General features: G+C 47.5%; 1 protein-coding gene across 3 annotated transcripts in view; it reads right to left on the bottom strand.

Annotated features, from left to right (window-relative positions):
- Positions 1–5,695: 5,695 nt before the first annotated feature.
- The window catches only part of PCGF3 (polycomb group ring finger 3), a 51,060-nt gene continuing 33,939 nt past the window's right edge, over positions 5,696–22,816 (bottom strand). For 2 of the 3 annotated variants that reach the window (XM_081577208.1, XM_081577219.1), the window contains exons 9-11: positions 19,703–19,840; positions 9,912–9,992; positions 5,696–9,508 (exon numbers count right to left, since the gene is read on the bottom strand). In XM_081577208.1, the coding sequence (XP_081433334.1) occupies positions 9,461–9,508; positions 9,912–9,992; positions 19,703–19,840 (267 nt within the window). In that variant the 3' untranslated portion in view covers positions 5,696–9,460. The remainder of the gene's footprint in view (positions 9,509–9,911; positions 9,993–19,702; positions 19,841–22,816) is intronic. The other variant, XM_081577230.1, reaches the window with a different exon arrangement.

Genomic DNA, 22,816 nt, shown 5'->3' with positions numbered 1-22,816 from the left:
AACAGAGCTGGCCGAACAGGAGCAAAACGGGGGCGGAGGGGCAGCCAAGCCACAAACGAGCAGACACGGGTAAATGTGGCCCTGAGCCTCCCCCGGAAGAAAACTAAGAAACACAACAGTAAGAAAAGGAATTCATTCACCATCAAAGTCTGTGGGAAAGCGTTTCACATATCTCTTCAGTAACAAGTAGAGCACAGAACAAGCAGCTGAATCAGGAAAAGATGCAGCAGATTCAAACAGTGCAGCTAGAGAACGGCCTACTAGACACACAGCACCCTACATCCAACTGAAACACAGATAAACACGTGTACTTTTCAAGTTCCATGAATATTTAGGGACATTAACTGCTGACTAGGCCGTAGAACTAGTCCCAGCAAGTCATGGAACTGGCATAGAACAGAACATGTGGGAGAATTCCCTGGCGACCAGTGGTTAGGACTCCGAGGTTTCACTGTCAGAGGCCCTCAGTCTGTGGCAGCGGGGAGACTAGGGGGGACTAAGATCCCATAACTGCCCAGTGTGGCCAAAAAAACTCCAAAAAGCACATCGTCTAGCCTCAGGGCACCTGGTATAAGATTAAAAATAAAGAGATTCAGAAACCTCCATGTTTGGAAATTAAACTTCTAACTTATCCATGGACACTTGAGTTCAGTTGTGTCCAGTCGCTCAGTCGTGTCCAGTCGCTCAGTCGTGTCCGACTCTCTGCGACCCCGTGGACGGCAGCCCAGCAGGCCTCCCTGTCCATCACCAACTCCCGGAGCTTGCTCAAACTCATGTCCATCGGGTCGGTGATGCCATCCAACCATCTCATCCTCTGTCGTTCCCTTCTCCTCCCACCTTCAGTCTTTCTCAGCATCAGGGTCTTTTCCAATGAGTCAGTTCTTCGCATCAGGTGGCCAAACTATGGGAACTTCAGCTTCAGCATCAGTCCTTCCAATGAATATTCAGGAGTGATCTCCTTTAGAATGGACTGGTTGGATCTCCTTGCAGTCCAAGGGACTCTCGAGAGTCTTCTCCAACACCACGGTTCAAAAGCATCAATTCTTCGGCGCCCAGCTTTCTTTATAGTGCAACTTTCACATCCATACATGACTACTGGAAAAACCATAGACTTGCCTAGAGGGACCTTTGTCGGCAAAGTAATGTCTGCTTTTTAATATGCTGTCTAGGTTTGTCATAGGTTTCCTTCCAAGGAGCAAGCATCTTTTAATTTCATGGCTGCAGTCACCATCTGTAGTGCTTTGGGAGCTGAAAAAAATAAAGTATGTCACTGTTTCCACTGTTTCCCCATCTATTTGCCATGAAGTGATGGGACCGGATGCCATGATCTTAGTTTTCTGAATGTTGAACTTGAAGCCAGCTTTTTCACTCTCCTCTTTCATTTTCAAGAGGTTCTTTAGTTTCTCTTTGCTTTCTGCCATAAAGGTGGTGTCATCCACATATTTGAGGTTACTGATATTTCTCCTGGCAATCTTGATTCCAGCTTGTGCTTCATCCAGCCTGGCATTTTCCATGATGTACTCTGCATATAAGTTAAATAGGCAAAATGACAATATACAGCCTTGACATACTCCTTTCCCAATTTGGAACCAGTCTGTTGTTTCATGTCCAGTTCTAACTGTTGCTTCCTCACCTGCATACAGGTTTCATGTCCAGTTCTAACTGTTGCTTCCTCACCTGCATACAGGTTTCATGTCCAGTTCTAACTGTTGCTTCCTCACCTGCATACAGGTTTCATGTCCAGTTCTAACTGTTGCTTCCTCACCTGCATACAGATGTTTCAAGAGGCAGGTAAAGTGGTCTGGTATTCCCATCTTTTGAAGAATTTCCCACAGTTTGTTGTGAGCCACACGGTCAAAGGCTTTGGCGTAGTCAATGAAGCAGAAGTAGATGTTCTTCGGGAATTCTCTTGCTTTTTCTATGATCCAACGGATGTTGGCAATTTGATCTCTGGTTCCTCTGCCTTTTCTAAATCCAGCTTGAACATCTGAAAGTTCTTAATTCATGAACTGTTGAAGCCTGGCTTGGAGAATTTTGAGCACTACTTTGCTAGCATGTGAGATGACTGCAATTGTGTGGTACTTTGAACAGTCTCTGGCATTGCCTTTGGGGTTAGAATGAAAACAGATGGCTTACTGCTTTCTTAAAGTGAAAATATGACCCAGCAATCCTGCTTTGTAGAGAAATCTTACATACACATGGAAAGCTGTATGTGAAGTTCACAATCATCAAACACTGAAAATACAAAAGCCTTTCACCAGGTGGACTGGAAGACAGACTGGTTTATCCATGTCACAGGAAATACAAATATGTGGCCACCTGGCAGTATGTGGAGTCAAGGAAACCAGTCTCTAAAGTGATGTGTATAATTCTACTTATGCGACATTTTTGAGAAGGCAAAATTATAATGCTGGAGGTCAGTGGCTGCCAGGAATTACAGGGGGTGGTGAAAGAAAGGATTGGCACCAGGAGGTCTTTGGGGTGACTGAGCCACTCTGTGTCCTGACTGCAGTGGTGGTTGCATGAATCCGTATGTGTTAAAAATTCAAAAGCAGAACAGGAAGGTTACTAAAAATTTTTAACTTAAAAAATAAAATGGGAATTACATATTCCAGCCTAAAATGTCCAGTAAGCTTTAAGAGAAGGAAATTTCTTGACTTAATAACTGGTATTTATCAAACCCCCACAACAATCGTGCTTAAATGGCAATGTTAAGAATATCCCCACTCAAGTCGGGTTGCACAGCAGGTCTCTTCCCACTGATGTTCTTCTGGGTGAGGAGTGGTGGGTCTGTGTGGTTCTGATGCTGTCACCAGGGTGGGCATCAAGGACGGCCACCAGTCACAGTCAGAACCAGCAGACTGGGTACAACCACCAGTGTTTTCTCTACCTCACAATACCAGGTGCTCCCATCTCGCTGAGAAAATACATGAAATAAACCAAACTAGAAATATGTGAGAATTGCATGAAGAAAACGTGGAAAAGCTTCTGCAAGACCCTGAAGGGAGTCTAAGCACATGAACGTGGCATGCTGTGGGTGAAACGCCAACACTGACACAACCCAAGGAGGTGCTGTCCACGCTGGATGCCAAACGGAACACACGCCCTGCGATTCTGACAGGCCCCAGGGGGGCCCCCTACCTGTGAGTGTTGCTGAGCAAGTCCCCGCAACGAAATGAACCCTTGCAGGGGCCAACTGGGGTGCTGGAGGAGCAGGTGGACCAGACCAGCCACAGCTCCGTGGGGAGCATCCAGCCCCTCTTGGCTGCATTCTCGGGGAGGGGCAGGCTCTGGGCCCCTCCAGCTGCTCTGGGTGTGGGGTCAGAGACAGAGGGAAGGAGGAGGTGAACCTGTGACGCCTACAGAGCCACAGGACCACGTAGGAACAGGAAGAGAAAGAAGTGTGGGCCCCTGGGACCCTTGACTCTCAGGAGCCCTGGCTGTCCTGGGACCACACCTTCCTTCCAGAGCCCTGGGGTCCCAGCATGCCCCTGCCCAAGCCCTGGGGTCCTACAGACAGCAGACTATAAACAGTAGAATCACCGGAAGTGCTTCCCAGAAGCTGGAATAACAGCTTCTTTGTGCTTCCCACGATGTTAGTAGAGAAGCCATTTCCCACCAATATATTCTTATTTGGTGCATTTTCAGACGTATTTGTTATAAAGGCCAGATCTCTCTATGCTTCAAAAGATTTTTGACTAAAAATGTTCCTAAAGAAGTAATTTTGTATCGTAGTACCTGAAACACACACACACACACACACACACAAACCCCATAGGATTCAATGTAACGGTCAAATGATTAATATTTTCACATGCAAATAAAACCCAGAGACAATGAGGCTGCAAGGAGAGTCCTACGGACACATCAGCCTGTTGGCGGTGGAGACAGACAGGGCCCAAGCTGGGGAAGCGTCTCTCAGGCCTCCCGCCACAACGCACCCAAAGCCCCGGGTGTACATCCGCCCGGATGAGGTGGCGGTGTGCCCTGGGGGAGCCTCTTTCGGGAGTGCAGCCGTGCTCCAGGGGAACTGAGGAGCAGGAGGGCCCGCCCCCGGGCCTGTCCTCAGGGGCCCCACCGCGGGGTTTATCCTTAGGAACCAAGAGTCAGAGGAGACACTTAACCTGGACGGGCAGCAGGCGTGGCGAAGGCTCCTGGGGCGCGCTGCGCTCGTTTCCGGCCAGCGCTCCGCCTCGCTCAGGATCTTGGCCGAGGCGGAAACGGCGCTGACGGTGAAAGCGGGACTTGTCCACTTCTCGCTGGAGAAGTAAACCTGCTGCCAGAGCTCTAGGCGGAGCCGATCGTCCGACCCTCCCTCGAAGCGCGTCCTCCTGGCTCCGGGGCCTGGCCAGTCGCCTTCTCGCTCTTTCCCGGGCTCGCCTTCCCCAGGCACCTGCCCAGCGGCTCGCTGTCCACGTGGAGCCCAACAAACGGGACCTAATCGTGCGCCCAGCACCTCGCTGAACGTTTACATGTGGCTTTGGCATCTTGACACTCGTTAGATGGGGTAAATGACTTACCAAAATTAAGCAGAATAGGTACAATTAGTTTCTTAAGACTAAATTTAACATTAAAGTTTACTGATCTGCATATATTAACTCATATGTATGGAAGCTAGAATCAATGGCACAGATGAGCCTGGCTGTACAGCAGGGATAGAGACGCAGAGACAACAAACAGCGGTGGGGGAGGGGAGAAGGAGACAGACAGGGAGACTGACATATATACACTGTGATGCGTAAAACAGCTGGAGCGGGAAGCTGCTGTGTAACACAGGGAGCTCAGCCCTGTGCACCGTGATGACCTGGGGGGGGGTGGGGGGGGTGGGCGAGGCGGGGAAGGGTCGAGACAGAGGGGATATATATACAGTTATAGCTGATTCACCCAGGTGTACAGCAGAAACCAGCAAAACATTGTAAACCAATTACCTCCAATATAAAGTTTACTGATCTGAAACTCAAGGAGTATAATTTTGGTCAATACATTCTCCCTTTTTTCAATTCTAGCTTTCTCAGATTTTCAAGGTTGCTGTAAATTACTTAACCTTTAGAAATTAAGTTTTGGGCACAGTACTTTTTCCCTTAAACCGTCTGTGATGGCTGATTTCATGTGTCAACCTGACGTGGCCCCAGTGCCCAAGTGACGATTATTCTGGTGTGTGTGTGAGGGTGTCCCAGGTGAGATGAACCTTAGAATGGGTGGCCTGCCTGAGCCCTCCCATGGGGATGGGCATCACTCACCCCCTCAAGGGCCTCCTCACGAGAAACGTGCGTGCACGTGTGTCCTGTGGGGCCTGCACTCTGGAGAAGCCCAGCTAACAGGAGAAGAGGCTGCCAATCTGCTGGCGGTCTGCCGATAACAGGAATCAGAGGTTTTCTTTAACATGGCTCCCCTGGCACTCATAGCTCCAAACCAAAGACAGTTCCCTCTCCAGGCAGACAGACAAGCGTGGGCTCCCAGAGGCCCCATCAAACCTCTGGTGCTAACCACCAGACCAGGTCAATGAAGCCTGCATCCAAGGTCACGGCCGCAAATGCCATGTGGGGCAGAGGGTCCGGGCTGGGGGCGGGGTGGGCCTGGCGTGGTGTGTGTGCGTCCTCACCGATACACAAGGTACTAGATCACCCTAACAGGGCACCAACTGACACTTGTACAAACATCTTAGGTAACAAACATCCAGCTTCAGAGAACTAGGTAGGTTTTCCTTTTGCTTTTATTACAAGCATATAATATCAATTGGCAAAACACTGAATACAAGCTTCACTATCATAAAATCAAAACATTTAAGCAATATTCCAAAAAAGATTTTTAGATTAAAATCTAGCCACCAATAGTACAAAACAATTACACACCAACAGAAAGCATAAAAAGTGTAAACTTCCAAACTCAACAGTCAGAAGCGCGTGTCTGCAGCGTCAGCTCCACAGCCCCCCAGCCCCCAAGCTCCATGTGGGACGCCAGGGCTGGCAAGGGCTCTCGCCCCCGAAAGCCACATCTGTCAGGAAAATTGGTTTTCTTGCACCTGACGAAGCTGTTGGAATACACATTTACACAAATGCTACACACGTGCTCAGGGACACGCAAAATCCAGGCCCCTCAGACGCGCCCCCGACCTGGAGACGCGTGAACTGATGAGACGGGCAGCTCCCCAGCAGGGGCAGAATCTCAGCGATGACTTTGGTGTCATCCAAATCGTTTCCTAACAACTTATCCCAACCTATTTACTTTAAAACACACTGGTTTATCACGCGAAGGTCACACGTGATGCACTGGAGTGTAAATGATTTCCTGAGGAAATAAGAGAAACTGAGCTTTTTGTGATTTATCTGCACTAAATGTATTTTCAGTGTTCTGAGAGTACATCAAATATTCATGTACAAAGAAGAAATCAGCTGGCTCGTTCCTAGAATATTCAATCCAATGACACATTTCAAAATCACTGTAAAATACATCCCGTGGGCTTTGAGAAAAAAACAAATGAATTTCTAAAGACTTCTAATATCACCAGAGGGCGTGGAGGCCGCACGCCCTGCAGGGCTCAGGAGCCCAGGACACAGCACCATCACATCTGTGGTCAGCACGGGGCGTGTCCTGGCCCACCAGCACGTGGGGCCCAAGGCACGAGGCCAGTCTTGGCCACGCGGTCCCTTACTCTCACCAATGGCCGACACCCCCGCGCAGGCTCCCACACACTCCCAACAACAGCATTCTCATGAGGACCACGATGGAGAAGAATCAGAGCTGAGTGTACACGTTCGGAGGGCCCCCTGCACCCCCTTCGGGCCAGCAGAACAGATGCTGTGGACAACTCAGCGTAACTCTCGTGAACGCACGCTGGAGCCTACTGCACAGACGCACAAACCACGCTTCATCCACGAAAAACAAAACACACAAATGAAAAGCTACTCAAAGTAAAAAGAAGAAGCTTGCAAAACACCTCACAATTTCAATTTATATGCCTGTAAATAAAGCTGGACCACTGAAAACAAACAATTGGATGGGAAAATATGATAAAAGGCTTAAAATAGAATAAATAATTTTATAAAGTTAAGTTTTCTTCTTTTTCACCCCCCAAATCTTAAATTCAATATTATATATTCTATCTGAATCTTCTATTTTCATGACACCTGTGTCTAGTGAGACCCTGCACTGGTGACAAGCTCGCTGCTGCTGCTTGCTGACTGACAGCGTCTGTTTTACCAGCATAAACAGTTGTGAAAACTACTTCACAGTAACTCCATCTGTTTAAAAAAAAGTGACAGGATCCAATTACTAACTGATCCCGGCTTTCCAGCTGGAAGAGATACGAGTCTCCCTTTGATGTTAAGCAGACAGCGAGCACAGGGCAGGCTCCCCTCTGCTGAAGGGCCCCCAGCGCCGGCCCTTAGGCTGTGTCGCACCAGAGGCGGCAGGACCCGGCTCTCCTGCAGTGAAGACAGCCTGCACGGGGACATCTTAGAAAAATAGGTACTTCTGCTGCTGAGGTTTCATCAGGGCCACACGTTACACACGCAAGATCACGGGTGGTCGGGGCCCAGGGGGACGGCAGCTCACCGCCTCTGCCTCTCTGTGTATTAAGCTCATCGACTTTAGCACCACAGCAAATTCAAGTGATCGCAAGACAGCCGCAAGGTTACAGACACACACTGAGGTCACACGGCCAGGCTCCTGTTAGTCTGACCCTGAATTAACGGTATTTGAATTCTGACGCTCATACTGTTTAACCCTTCCTTACCTTGACCACACAGAATACCTAAATTCTAATCTTATACTTCAACTGCATTGAGAACACGTGGTTTTACAGAACGTTTCAGCAGAAATGTGTATTTGAGGTAGACAGGTAATATTTACTCATACACATCTACTCATTAAACCCTTGAATAGGAACTCTTAAAAAAACAATTTGGATGAAAAATGAGCTTAAGTAACTAATAATTCAAACAGTCCTGGGAGTAATGGGCTTAAACAAAGAGGTGAACTTCGACTGATTCCTAGGGAAAAACTTGGTTTTATGTTTCTGAAAGGCCTTATATTAAAATCACTTAGACTGAGTTCATTTCACTCATCACTAAGGAGCTGCTTCTGACATTTATGCATATGAAACAGGAAGTAAAAGAAAATAAACAAACTCGAATGTAGATGAGCCTGACCACCACTTCCAAAGCAAGTTCAAGAAAAATTCTAGTCACCAAGGTGAAGCTCTTCACGGGAAACCCAGCTCTCAGGAGACCATCAAGACTACCTACCGAACGAGGCGGCCCCAGGACCCCAGGGCCCCGAGGTGACGGCAGGGAAGAGCCCGAAGCTCAGCAGAAGCCCCCGGACGCACACGGGGGCAGACACACAGCCGGGACAAGCTTGCACCCGGGAAAGGGCCCTCACCTCGCTCCTGCCTCCACACGTTCCAAATTACGATCTTGAAAGAACAAAGATGGATGTGCTGGCAAAGAGTTTATTCTCGAATTCCACAAAAATACGAACATTTGGGCGGAGAAAGGTTAACAGAGTGTGTGCTGCCTTTGCCGGGTTTTAGGTCCTAAGGGACTGAGGACAGCAGCTTCCGACGCACAGGACCCCGCTGGCCCCGCCGTCTGCTCCGGGAGAGGGGGTGGGCAGGGCAGACGTGCCCGCCGCTGAAGGTGGGCCTGGCGGGCCCCGGGGTCTGCACGCCTGGGGCTTCAGTGGAGACACATACCCGGGCACCAGCCCCACCCCCACAACCAGCATCGACTCCTTCAGCAAAACGAAAAAGGGAAAGAATCAGAGTGAAGTCAAGCCGCGGCACTGAGCAACTTGTGCCCTATTTAATAAAAGCAAGTTTTGAGAAGAACTGTTCTGAGAACCAGCGTCGACTGGTCCAGTCCGCTCTGCTGAGCAGCCGCACTGGTGCTGGGGTGCAGCTCCCTGCCCTGGGCTCTGGGTCCCCTGGGGGTCAGAGCCCCCCGGCTTCACATTCCCTAACGTGGAGAATGGAATACCACGGTTAACTCACGATACTCATGGAAACCTCTTTTGGTTGCTTTTAAGTTAAATTTTTATATATCTTCTAAGTCTTCAGGAAGCTAAAGGCAACATAAATATCGTCATTCACCATGAATAGACATTTTTTTCAATAACTTAGGAAGGATTCAATAAACGTACAAGTATTTGGGGGTTATCGTGAAACCTAACTCATAAACTGAACGGAAGTGACTGAGATTTTCAAGACCTGGAAAGCAAGCAAATGTCACGTGTCGGAATGAAGGCCGCTGCCCCGTCCGTCCTCACGCTGGTCCCCGTGCGTGTCACGGCTGTAGCCCTGTGCCGAGCGTCTCGTCGCGTGCGAATTCTCTCTCATACAAAAGTGATAAATATTCTGTGTTCGTGGTCCGGTCCACACGGCGCCCAGGGCAGCACCCAAGTGCTGTGGCCCCGCCTGGCCCGTGCCCTCGGGCGCCTGGGGGCTGAGTCTCTGCTGGGCTCACAGCAGGTCCATCTTGGGTCTGTAGTGCAGCAGGAGGGGTGCCTTCTGCAAGACAAGGAGGGGAGGGCCCGGGGCCCCCGGGGGTCAGCTGCTGAGGGGAGCCCCCCGCCTGCCCTGTCTAGTGCCCGCTTGCCCCCAGGCCTCGGCCTCGGCCAGCCTGTCTTCCCTGCTCTCAGGCAGACCCTGGGGGTCACGCCCGTCTGTTTCCTGCTCCAGAGAGGCACCGTGGCTTGAAGGGTGCCTTCTGACTGCAGTAGCCACTCCCTCCCCAGGACGTCAGTCACCTTGGCCAGGAGGGATGAGACGAGTGGGGGCCTGGGGACTGCACCACCCACGGCCACACAGCTCCGGGGCTGATGACTTCCGAGCGACCCCACTGCTGACAGCCCCACGGTGGGCTGATTCCTAAGCTCTGAAATAACCACAGACAATCACAGCACAGTCTCACCTTGAATCTCCACCTCGTGACGACGACGAATTTGAGTGTGTGGTCCTTGCCAAGGATCTCCTCGTTGCATAAAATGTCCAGCTGCCGGGAGAACAAGACCTCAGTCAGCGGGGCCGAGGGTGCGGTGCTCAGGACGCGGGGCCTCCGGTCCAGGCAGGCACGCCCGTCAGCGAAGAGCCACCTGCCTTCCTTTTGGGGCAGCACTGGCGGGAAGCAGCGCGTGGAAGGCCCCTCCCCACCCCGCCCGAGGGTGGAGAGCGCTCAGGGAGTTCTGTCCACACACAAGGCAGCACCCCTGTCGTGGGACGGCAGCCTCCAGGCTACTCTCACCAACAAGCACCCTGTCCCCCAGCTTCAGTCCATCCTGGCCAGGTTTGTCCCTCTCACCTCAGTGGAAAAAGGTTATGAGCTCCACAGACAATTCTTCCCTTTTTTAAAATACTTTTTAGAGCAGTTTTAGGTTCACAGAAAAATTTAGCAGAAGGCACAGAGTCCTCACATATCTCCTGGACCCACCCCACAGCCTCCCGGCCGCCATCAACATCCCTGATGTAAACATGTTACACCTGATGAACCTCAGTCAACACATCATCACCTCCCATAGCCCACGGCCTCCACGAGGCTCAGGACCGGTGCTGTGCCTTCTGCGTGTCTGGACACAGAGTGACGAGTGTCCTCCAGGACAGCGTCACTCAGAGCAGGGTCACGGCCCTAGGACTCCTCAGGGGGCCGGTCCATCTCGCCCTCCACCCCTGGCAACCGCGGCTCTTGCGCCGTCTCCACGGGTTTTTCCAGATGTCGCAGGCGTGGATCGCAGCGTGCAGGCTTTTTGGATTGGCTTCTTTCACTGTCATACGCACGGAAGGTTCCTCCACGTCCCTCATGCCCTGTTAGCTCTTTTCTCTCGGCTGAGTAACGTTCCACTGTCTGGATGGACCACAGTTTACTTATCCATTCACCTCCTGAAGGATGCTTTGGCTTCCAGGTTTTGGCAACTATGACTAAGCTGCTATAAACATCTGTGTGTAAGTTTTCCAGTGGACCTAGGTTTTCAACCCCTTTGGGTAAGCACCAAGGGGCTTGACTGCTGGATTGTACGTATGATAAGAGTCGTTTTGTGAGAAACCACTGAACTGTTTTCCTCAGTGGCTGCACCATTGTGCATTTCCACCGGCAGTGGTGAGATTCTGTTGCTCCACGTCCTTGCCAGCACATGGTGGTGCTGGGGTCCTGGATTTTGGACGTTCTATAGGTCTGGAGCGGGATCTCATTGTTTTAATTTGCATTTCCCTGATGACAAATGATGTTGACCCAGATGGTCTTTTTATTATTATTTTTTTGGCAGTGCCGTGCAGCTCGCAGGATCGTAGTTCCCTGACCAGGGTACTGAACCCAGGCCGCTGCAGGGAAAGCACCAAGTCTTAACCACTGGGCCGCCAGGAGTTCCCAGATGGTCTTTTAAACGTCTCTCTCAAGGCAGGGGAGGGGGGTCCCGATGTGTGCCTCCTGTGTCTGCCATGCACGCAGCACACCTGCGGGTCAGGACAGAGAACGCCAGGGGCGCAGTCCTCAGAGTTCTGTCTGGGAGCCCGCAGGCTCAGGCCCTCTGGAGGCACCGGGGCTCCCTGGCCCGGGGCAGCGTCCTCCCAACCCTCCTTCCGTCCTCAGGTGGCCCCAAACTCCCTCTACTCTCTTCTCTGTATGCATCAATGCTGCTGCTGAGTCGCGTCAGTCGTGTCTGACTCTGTGCAACTCCATAGACGGCAGCCCACCAGGCTCTGCCGTCCCTGGGATTTTCCAGGCAAGAGTACTGGAGTGGGGTGCCATTGCCTTCTCCGGTACGCATCAATAGTTCATTCTTATTTATCGCTAAAATAACTAGGGTAAGATGCACGTAAACTTTACCAGCTTAACCGTTTGAGTGCCCAGCTCAGTAGTATTAACTGCATCCCTGATGTGCAGCTGCTGCCCATCCAGACTCTGCGTGTGTGAACCTGTAACTCTGCCCCCTTAGTCAGTAACCGCCCAGTCCCCTCCCCAGCACCGGCAACTCCTATTCTACTTTCTGTCTTTATGATTCTGATGCCTCTGGGGACCTAGTACAAGTGGAATCAGACAGTATTTGTCCTTTCGTGATTGGCTTACTTCATTTAGCACAGTCTCCTCAAGATTCATCTATGCTGTAGCAGGTGTTAGAATTTCCTTCCTATTTAAGGCAGAATATTCCATTGTATGGACGGACCGCATTTTGCTTATCAATCACCCACTGATGGACACTCGGTTGCTACCACCTTTTGCCCACTGTTAATAACGCTGCTACAAGCATGGGGGTACAAATATTTCCTCGGGATCATGCTTTCAATTCTTTTGGGTATTACCCAGAAGTGGAATTGTTGGATCTCATGGTAGTTCTGTTTAATTTTTTGAGAAATCCTCGTACTGTTTTCCAGGGTGGCAGCACCATTTCATATCCCATCAACAGTGCACAAGCGCTCCAATTTCTCCACATCCTCACCAGCACTTGTTTCTTATTTTTTGCAGTAGCCATCCTATTGGATTTGAGGTAGGTCTCATCACAGTTCTGACTTGCATTTCTCCCGTGATTAGTGATGTCGAGTATGTTTTTATGTGCTTATTGGGATTCGTACATCTTTGGAGAAATGTCTACTCAAGTCCTGTGCTCATTTTGTAACTGATTATTTTTATGCTCAATTTTAGAAATAGTCTATCTATTCCGGATAGTAATTCCTCGTCAGATATATGACTTATAAATACTTCCTTCCATCCATACAATTTCTTTTTTTTTCAGTTCAACGAAGTCCAAATTGTCTATTTTTTTCTTTTGTTGCCTGTGCCTTGGGTATTCTATCCAAGCAATCATTGCCAAATCCAATGCCAAGTTTTTGTCCTATGTTTTCTTTTAAGAGTTTTATTGTTTCAGGTTTTACATTTATGTCCCCGATACACTTTGAATTAATTTTTGTATGTTGGGCTAGGTAAGGGTCAAACTTCATTCTTTTGCACGTGGATATACAGTTTTCTCAGCACCATTTGTTGAAAAGACTGTCCTTTCCTCGTTAGAGCATCTTGGACCCTTGTCAGCTGACCACATATGTGAGGATTTATTCCATCCTCTGTTCTGCTCCATTAATCTGTCTCAACACCAACACCACCGTTTTGGTTAGTGCATCTCTCTAGTACACTGGGAAACTTTGAGTCCTCCAGTTCTGTTCTTCTTTTTCAAGGTTGTTTTGGCTATTTGGATTCCTTAAGAGTCCATAAAAAAATTAGAATGCATTTTTTTTTATTTCTGCAAGAAATATCTTTGGGATTTTGATAGGAATTGTACTGAATCGGTAGATCATTTGGGTAATACTGACATTTTAAACAATATTAAGTCTTCTAATCCATGAATGTGGTATACATTTCCTCTTGCTTCTGTCTTTCATTTTTTCAGCATTTTCTATAATTTTCACTGTACAAGTCTTTCACTTCCTTTGTTAACTTAATTCCTAAGTATTTCATTTTTTAAAATTATTTGTATTGGACTATAGTTGCTTTACAATGGTGTGTTAGTTTCTACTGTACAGCCAAGTGACTCAGCTATACATATACACATATGCCCTCTTCTTTGGATTTCCTTCCCGTTGGTGTCACCACAGAGCAGTGAGTAGTTCTCTGAGTGCACAGCACATTCTCATTGATCACTTACTTTATAAACAGCATCCATAGGGCATGTGTCAACCTCAACCTCCCAATTAATCCCATCTCCCAGCTTTCCTCTCTTGATGTCCATGTTTGTTCTCTACGTCTGTGTCTCTATTTCTGCTTTGCACATAACGTCATCTAAACCATTTTTCTACATTCCACACATATGTGTTAATATATTTGTTTTCCCTGATACTTCACTTTGTATGACACTCTTGAAGTCTATCCACGTCTCTACAAATGACCTACTTTTATTTCTTTTTATGGCTGAGTATATTATTCTTTTTGATGCTATTATAAATGTATTTAGTTTTAAAATTTGCTTTTCAGCTTGTTCATTGCTCATGTACAAAAATGCATCTGATTTCTCTGCTCACTTTGCGTTTTGCTGCCTTGCGGTTAGTTCTGACAGGGTCTTCCTGTGGAATTTTTAGAGTTTTCTGCAAATTCTTCTTCCTTACTCTTCAGTTCAGTCGCTCAGTTGTGTATGACTCTTTGTGACCCCATGGACTGTAGCACGCCAGGATTCCCTGTCCATCACCAACTCCTGGAGCTTACTCAAACTCATGTCCATCGAGTTGGTGATGCTATATAACTATTTCATCCTCTGTCGTCCCCTTCTCCTCCTGCCTTCTATCTTTCCCAGCATCAGGGTCTTTTCCAGTGAGTCAGTTCTTCGTATCAGATGGCCAAAGTACTGGAGTTTCAGCTTCAGCATCAGTCCTTCCAATGAATATTCAGGACTGATCTCCTTTAGGATGGACTGGTTGGATCTCCTTATAGTCCAAGGGACTCTCAAGAGTCTTTTCCAACACCACAGTTCAAAAGCATCAATTCTTCGGCGCTCACCTTTCTTTATAGTCCAACTCTCACATTCATACATGACCAGTGGAAAAACCACAGCTTTGACTAGATGGACTTTTGTGGGCAAAGTAATGTCTCTGCTTTTTAATATGCTGTCTAGGTTGGTCATAGGTTTTCTTCCAAGGAGCACACGTCTTTCATGGCTGCAGTCACCATCTGCAGTGATTCTGGAGCCCAAGAAAATAAAGTCTCTCACTGTGTCTGTTTTTTCCCCCTCTATTTGCCGTGAAGTGATGGGACCAGATGCCATGATCTTAGTTTTCTGAATGTTGAGTTGAGTTTTCTGAATGTTGAGCCAGCTTTTTCACTCTCCTCTTTCACTTTCATCAAGAGCCTCTTTAGTTCTTCTTCACTTTCTGCCATAAGGGTGGTATCATCTGCGTATCTGAGGTTACTGATGTTTCTCCTGGCAATTTTGATTCCAGCTTGGGCTTTATCCAGCCCTGCATTTCACATGATGTACTCTGCATTTAAGTTAAATAAGCAGGGTGACAATATACAGCCTTGATGTACTTCTTTCCCTATCTGGAACCAGTCCTTTGTTCCATGTCTGTTTCTAATTGTTGCTTCCTGACCTGCATGCAGATTTCTCAGGAGGCAGGTAAGGTGGTCTGGTATTCCCATCTCTTGAAGAATTTTCCACATTTTGTTGTGATCCACACAGTCAAAGGCTTTGACGTCGTCAACAAAGCAGATGTTTTTTCTGGAACTCTCTTGCTTTCTCGATGACCCAGGGGACGTCGGCAATGTGAACTCTGTCTGGTTCCTGTGCCTTTTCTAAATCCAGCTTGAGTGTCTGGAAGTTCATGGATCACGTCCTGCTGAAGCCTGGCTTGGAGAATTTTGAGCATTACTTTGCTAACCTGTGAGATGAGTACAATTGTGCAGTAGTTTGAACATTCTTTGGCATTGCCTTTCTTTGGGATTGGAATGAAAACTGACCCTTTCCAGTCCTGTGGCCACTGCTGAGTTTTTCAAAATTTCTGGCAGCATTCACAGCATCATCTTTCAGGATTTGAAATAGCTCAACTGGAATTCCATCACCTCCACTAGCTTTGTTTGTAGTGGTGCTTCCTAAGGCCCACTTGACTTTGCATTCCAGGATGTCTGGCTTTAGGTGAGTGACCACACCATCGTGGTTATCTTGGTCATTGAAATCTTTTTTGTATAGTTCTTCTGTGTATTCTTCCCACCTCTTCTTAACATCTTCTGCTTCTGTTAGGTCCATACCATTTCTGTCCTTTATTGTGCCCATCTGTGCATGAAATGTTCCCTGGGTATCTCTAATTTTCTTGAAGAGATCTCTAGTCTTTCCCGTTCTGTTGTTTTCCTCTATTTCTTTGCACTGATCATTAAGGAAGGCTTTCTTATCTCTCCTTGCTATTCTTTGGAACTCTACATTCAGATGGGTATATCTTTCCTTTTCTTCTTTGCCTTTAGCCTCTCTTCTTTTCTCAGCTATTTGTAAGGCCTCCTCAGACAGCCATTTCGCCTTTTTGCATTCCTTTTTCTTGGGGATGGTCTCGATGACTGCCTCCTGTAGAATGTCGCAAACCTCCATCCATAGTTCTTCAGGCACTCTATCAGATCTAATCCCTTGAAACCCACTTAGGTATGGTGTGTAAATCCTTTTAATATGTTGAATTCTCTTTATTACTATTTTGTTGAGGATTTTTTGCATCAATGTTAATAAGGGATATTGCACAGTTTTCTTGTAGTGTCTTTATCTGGCTTTCTCAGGGTTATGCTGGCCTCATGAAATGAGTCAGGAAGTGGTCCTCCTCTTCAATCTTTTAGAAAAGTTTGAGAAGGGTTGATACTAGTTTTTTAAATGCTTGTCAGAATTCAGTGAAGCCATCAGGTCCAGGACTTTTTTGTTGTTGCAAGGTTTTCTGATTGGTGATTCAATCTCCTTACCAGTTACAGGTCTATTCAAATTTCCTATTTATTTGTGATTGTCGTAGTAGGCCTTGTGTTTCTAGGTTTGTCCACTTCAGCTAGGTCATCCAATCTGTGGGCATACAACTGCTCAGAGTGCTCTCTGAAAATCTGTATCTGAAGAATCAGGAGTGATGTCCCTGCTTCCATTCAGATTGTGTAACTTAAGTCCTCTTTCTTGGTCCTTCCAGCTCAAAGTTTGTCAATACTGTTGGCCTTTTTGAAAAACCACTGAACTTCTCTATTGTTTCTCTATTCCCTGTTTTGTTTATTTCTGCTCTAACCTTTATTATTCTTTTCTTTCTGCTAGCTTTGGGTTTAGCTTAGTCTTTGTCTAGATCGTTAAAGCTGTAGACTGAGTCTGTTGATTTGAGATCTTGTCTTCGTGTGCTCACGGCTGTGGCCTCCCCCACAGCACTGCTTTCACTGCGTCCCCTTAGTTTTGATAGGCTGCATTTTTGTTTTTATTTGTCTGTTAAGTATTTTCTAGCCACTCTTTGATTTCTCCTTTGATCCACTAGTTGCTTAATTTCCACAATTTTGTGAATTTTCCAGTGTTCCTTCGGTTATTGACTTCTAACCTCGTGCAGCTGTGGTATGAGAAGATACTTTGTATAACATCTTTTAAAATCTACTGAGACAATTTGTGTCTGCTCTTCTAAGGACACCGGTTGCTGGATTTACGGCCCACCTGGATAATCCAGGAGGTCTCTTCACTCCAACATTCTTTGCATGTCTACAAAGACCTTTTTTCAAATAAAGAAGTATGCTGATGTTCTCAGGATTACAAAGTGAACGTATTTTTTTTTGCAGGGTCACCACTTAACCTACTACAGTCTGCCCTCTGACCCCATAAAACTGACATCCACCCTGCATCCCTTTTTTTAGCCCAAAGAGACTCAAGCCACTGTAGTGTCCACTCCAGATCCCCAGATCTCATCTTGACATCATCAGTTCAAAGTCTCAGAGCTTATTTTCTAAATCACGGGAATCAGCTATGGGTGAGACTCTGAGTATGATGCATCCCGAGGAAAAATTCCTCTCCCACTGAAGATCTGTGAAACTAGAGAACACATTATTTGCTTTCAAAATACAAGTGTGGGACAGGATAGATATTCTAAGTCCAAAAGGGAGATATATTAGAAGACATAAAGACATCACTGGTCTACATAACATTTGAAATCCAGTATGGAAATTCCATTTGGTCTCAAGATCTGAAAACAGATCACTGTGGGTCAAGGTTCTGCTCTCTTGGGCCCGTGCTGGCCTCACCCTCTGGGGAGGCTCACCTTGGCAGCTGAGCAGCTCTCACCAGCCTGTTTCCTGCTGGTCGAATTTTGGAAGTACGATAGCCTTCTCTCTCTTCTTCCTGTCTCTGCCCCTTCAGCCCAAGTTGGTGGTGGTTCTGCCGACACCACATTCTTAGAAACACCGTGGGTCTCCCACGTATGTCACCGATCCAGGCCACTGACATGAAAATCCTCTGTGGAGCTCTCTTGGATAAACTTCTCTCTAATCCTCCCATGAGACAGCTGAGCCACCAAGAGTCAAACAACTAAATCCTTAAGCAAAAGGTTGAACAGCTACACACTTGCCCTTCTCTCTTGAGTGTGTTTCTAATGGTCAAATTCCTAATATTACCATCTTTTTACAATCTGGATAGGCTGTAGGTTCCTTTTTGTTGGCAGCTCATTCTTGAATTCATCCTTCTCCTTTAACATTTTATTATAAGCACCAAGAAGAAACTATACCAGCTTCTGGGGGCTGCAGGCATCCCTTGGCTTGTGGTCACATCACCCCAATCTTGTCTCCATCTTCACACCATCTTCTCCTCTTTGTGTGTCTCAAATTTCCCTCTGCCTCACATTTGTACGGGCACATGTCGCTGGATTGAGGGTCAATCCAGGATTACTTCATCTAAGGACCCGTTTGTATGGGCACATGTCGCTGGATTGAGGGTCAATCCAGGATTACTTCATCTAAGGACCCGTTTGTATGGGCACATGTCGCTGGATTGAGGGTCAATCCAGGATTACTTCATCTAAGGACCCGTTTGTATGGGCACATGTCGCTGGATTGAGGGTCAATCCAGGATTACTTCATCTAAGAACCCGTTTGTATGGGCACATGTCGCGGGATTGAGGGTCAATCCAGGATTATTTCATCTAAGGACCCGTTTGTATGGGCACATGTCGCGGGATTGAGGGTCAATCCAGGATTACTTCATCTAAGGACCCGTTTGTATGGGCACATGTCGTGGGATTGAGGGTCAATCCAGGATTATTTCATCTAAGGACCCGTTTGTATGGGCACATGTCGCTGGATTGAGGGTCAATCCAGGATTATTTCATCTAAGGACCCGTTTGTATGGGCACATGTCGCTGGATTGAGGGTCAATCCAGGATTACTTCATCTAAGGACCCGTTTGTATGGGCACATGTTGCTGGATTGAGGGTCAATCCAGGATTATTTCATCTAAAGACCCTCAACTTCATTACATCTGGAAAGATCTTTTTTCCAGAAAGATCATGTTTACAGGTTGTGGGGTTGGGGTGTGGACACACCTCCGTGGGGCCACGTCCACTCACTCTTCTCTGACACACATCTCAGAAGCTGGCCTCCTCTCTCCACCCTCACTGGCCTGCTCTCCTGGGGCTTCTGCCAGAGTCCCCCCAACTGGCCTCTCCTGCTTCCTTTTCCGGACCCCAACACCACTTTCCTTGAAGGCTGAGGGCTGTTTTCATCATGAGTCCCTGGCTTTACATCACACAGTGCCTTCTCCTGACACTTCTGCACAGCCAGCCCCTGCGGACAAGCCACGTTTGAGCTGAAGCGAATGCCCTCAGGAGGGTGTCCGACACCCCTAGCAAGTGTGCCCGCTCTCCCTCTGGGACCGCCCTTCTCTGCACACTAGAGCACAGGTTTTACTTTAGTCTCAGCATCCACCAACACTTGGAAGTATCTTCTCTGTCTACCCACGCGCTCTATCCATCCCCGTCCGTTTGTGAAATTAAGACCAGAATCTCTCTTGTGAAAATCGGTAACATATCTCGCTGCCATCCTGTTAGCACTTCCTCTTCTCTTAGCAGTGGCTTCCATGTTCGTGGGCTCCGGGCCTCCAACACTATTTACTGCCACGCTAACTGGGAGTAGGCAACACACAAGACTTTTTTTTCTGATTGAAAATCTCCAAACAAAATCGTAAAAAGCAAACAAACCCAAAGAACTTCGGAAGTATCACTTCTACAAATAAGAAACGACTCGTTACAGTTTCTGTTTACCTCGTTGAAAGACGAGAGGTTAAGTTTTTTGGCAATGAACTTCTTCAGATGCAGGACTGTGGCCTGGGCTGAGCAGCGGATCCATTTTCGCTTCAAGCCCCGCAGTTTGCTGCTGTTGCATTCCAGACAGATGCTCACCTGCAAGAGAGAGGGCTCAGCTGGGGGGCGCGCTGAGGTCGCCACAGGGCTGCTCCCTGCAGGCCTTCTCAGTTAGATCTAAGACTACAGACGTTCTGGAAATCATGACTCTGTGTTGACCTAAACACACTACCTTAAAATCTGTTTATTTTTGCTATTTTGTGAAAAATAATCTAACATTATTAATTCTGTTTTATTAATACAGTTCTTTAAAGTAAACCTGAGAATTATTTATTTATTGTGGCAGTACATGCTAGCCTCAGAGTTACACCGACAAAGGTGGAAATCCTGTTGTAAACGCTTCTAGCTGGCGGGACACACACATGTGTCACCACAGAGGCCAAGTGCTCCGCAGGAACGATGAGGAAAGACATCACACGTGGCGGCACCACGGCCCCCACATCCAGGAAGGGTCACCAAGGGGCACACCACGCTCAGCCAGCTCACCAGAGGGCGGAGGACTCTGAGCAAATGCACAAAGTCTCAAGTTCACGTTTCCCTTTTGGGAGATCACGAGTCCATGGGTCGGAGTACTCAGCGTGTGACAGGGAAGGTCAAGACAACAAACTAAGTAAAGTGACTCCCGATGGCAGACGCAGCGGAGGGACAGCCTGGCCACGCTGCACGGCTGAGCTGGCCCCAGCTGAGACGCCTCGCCTCACGCTGGGGCAAGTCTTTCTCCAGGAATGGTTAGGGTGTGACTAAAAACCAGACCCCCAAAACTCAGACAAAAGAATCACTAATAACTGAAATATGTATATCTAAAATCACTAGTTATGAAAGAAGGAATTAAAAATATAACATTATGAATAAAGAACAGGCAGGTATAAAAGATATTCAAATATAACTTGTAAAAATATGCCGGGAGCCAGCCCATGAGATCCCACCCATGACAGAGTCACGGGAAAGAGGAATGATTGAGCAGGGCTTCTCAGGCCTCAGGGATTCTCGGAAGGCTGCCTCAGCGCTCACCTTGAAGATATCTGTCTTTCTGATGTTTACTATAAAAAAACCTCTTCTTATTTTCTATGACTTAAGCAAAAGGCCTTTCCCGATTTCCTTCTAAAATAGATCATTCTGAAACCTCAAATCAACAAGGCCCCTGAACGGTAGCACCCTAAATAAAATTATCTGGGATATAGAATATGCTGATCTAAATTCCTTTTGCTAACATATTGGTTTGTTTAGTAAGTGTACCTGTGCCTTTGGAGCCAATGTGCATAACTGTTCCTTAATAATAAAATAACATTGAGAGCCTCCACACAAAAGGCCCTTATGGGCACAAAACCCTTCACAAGAAAAAAGGCTTGTTAGGAAATATAAGAAATATTGCTTTATAAAACTGTTACTTAGTCTATATTCACTCACTATGTTTTTACTCTTAACGTATTTAGCCTATATAATGAAAGCATAATAGTTAACAATTTATATAAATAAAAGTTTAGCTTTAATACAAATAATAAGACAATTGTAGATTTAACTGAAGATTCTTACTTAGAGCTGACCTTCAGCTTGCTGTTCTATGACTTTATGGGACCACATTCTTTTCTGTTAAGCTCAAGGCGTAGAGTAAATTACCAAAAACAGGTTTTACCTTGAAACTTTCTATTGACGAATTCTTTCCTGCTGTGCCTGATACAAAAGTGTTCTGACTGATCAACCCTTATCAATAGGAGAGTCACAAGGTGTTAGCAGGCCCCCAGGCCAGAAGAGGATGTAAACAAAATGAACTAAGATATGCAAACGATGTCGGTAAAGGTCAACACTGTTGACCCATTAAGCTGATTTGATATGACTCTATACATTTGTTTCTATGTACCACTAAAGATATAAAAGCTGTCTTAAAAAACAATAAAGGAGGAGACACTCGGAAACACCGAGACTCCTGTGTCTTCTCATTCACATCGCCGACGCCGTCCATCCTGAGGGAACCCCTGGACCTGCTGGAGCAGGACTCCGGCAAAAATAAAAAAACATATTCATTTGAATTAAAAACTCAATGATGGTCAAACCACAGATTAGCCTTAGCTGAATGCAGATCAATTTTCTGAAAGATCAATGTGCGCAAGTTACCCAAAGAAAGTATAGACACAAAGGTATCAATTAAAATAAGAAAACAAAGGAAAGAGAGGACACATGAAGACAGACCACAGAGTCTGAAAATCACACGAGACCAGAGGGAAAGGAGAAAACAAAGGCAAAAGGATCCCCCCAAACGACGCAAGACACTAAGTCCTCAACGCCAGGAAGCAAAAGAACCTGAAACCAAGGAAATCGGAGGAAACCTGCGCCCAGACGTGCAACCCCTCCGAGCACAGGGCACAGAGGCCCAGGGGGCTGGGCGGGTCTGCAGGGGGGGTGGCGCTCAGGCGCTGAGCCCGGGCACGGGGCTTCCCACCGTGCTGCCAGAAAGGAGAGCCCAACTGTCACTCAGAGAGGAAGTGGAATGAAGTCACCAGCAAACGGAGACGGAGCCCGAGCACCAAACGAGAGGCAGCAGCTCAGGGAGAGGGAGCCCGGAGCAGCCAGAATGGCTGGGCTTCGGGGGCCCAGGCGGCGGGGAGCCCTGCACTGTTTAGGGGAGACAAGGAGAGACTTTATCTATTTTGGACTTTTAAAAAACGCAGAGGTGTCAACCAGAGAAAGAAGGCACAGGCCCCCCAACAACAGGAGCAGGAGGCCGTGGGCTGGGCCACCAGGGAGGAGGGAGCACAGGGCCGCACACACGCTCCGCACATGTGCTCCGTACACGCGCTCCGCACATGTGCTCTGCAAAGCCCAGTCTGTGCAAACACGGGAGTGACCCCGAAGGGCAGCCTACGAAGGGGAGCTCGGGACAGCGACACGGACCTCTCTCACGTGACCTGCCCTCTGGACCGCACAAGTGCACCACCTGCCTGTGTTTCTGACCACGCTGCACGGCATGCAGGACCTTATTTCCCAGACCAGGGATTGAACCTCGGTCCTCTGCAGGGG

The sequence above is a fragment of the Giraffa tippelskirchi genome, chromosome 1, assembly GCF_054371585.1.
Source record: "Giraffa tippelskirchi isolate mGirTip1 chromosome 1, T2T-mGirTip1v1.2.pri, whole genome shotgun sequence".
In the NCBI taxonomy this organism is placed as follows: Eukaryota; Metazoa; Chordata; class Mammalia; order Artiodactyla; family Giraffidae; genus Giraffa; species Giraffa tippelskirchi.
Note: the sequence above shows the minus strand (reverse complement) of the source record. Positions and strands in the feature narration are given on the sequence as shown.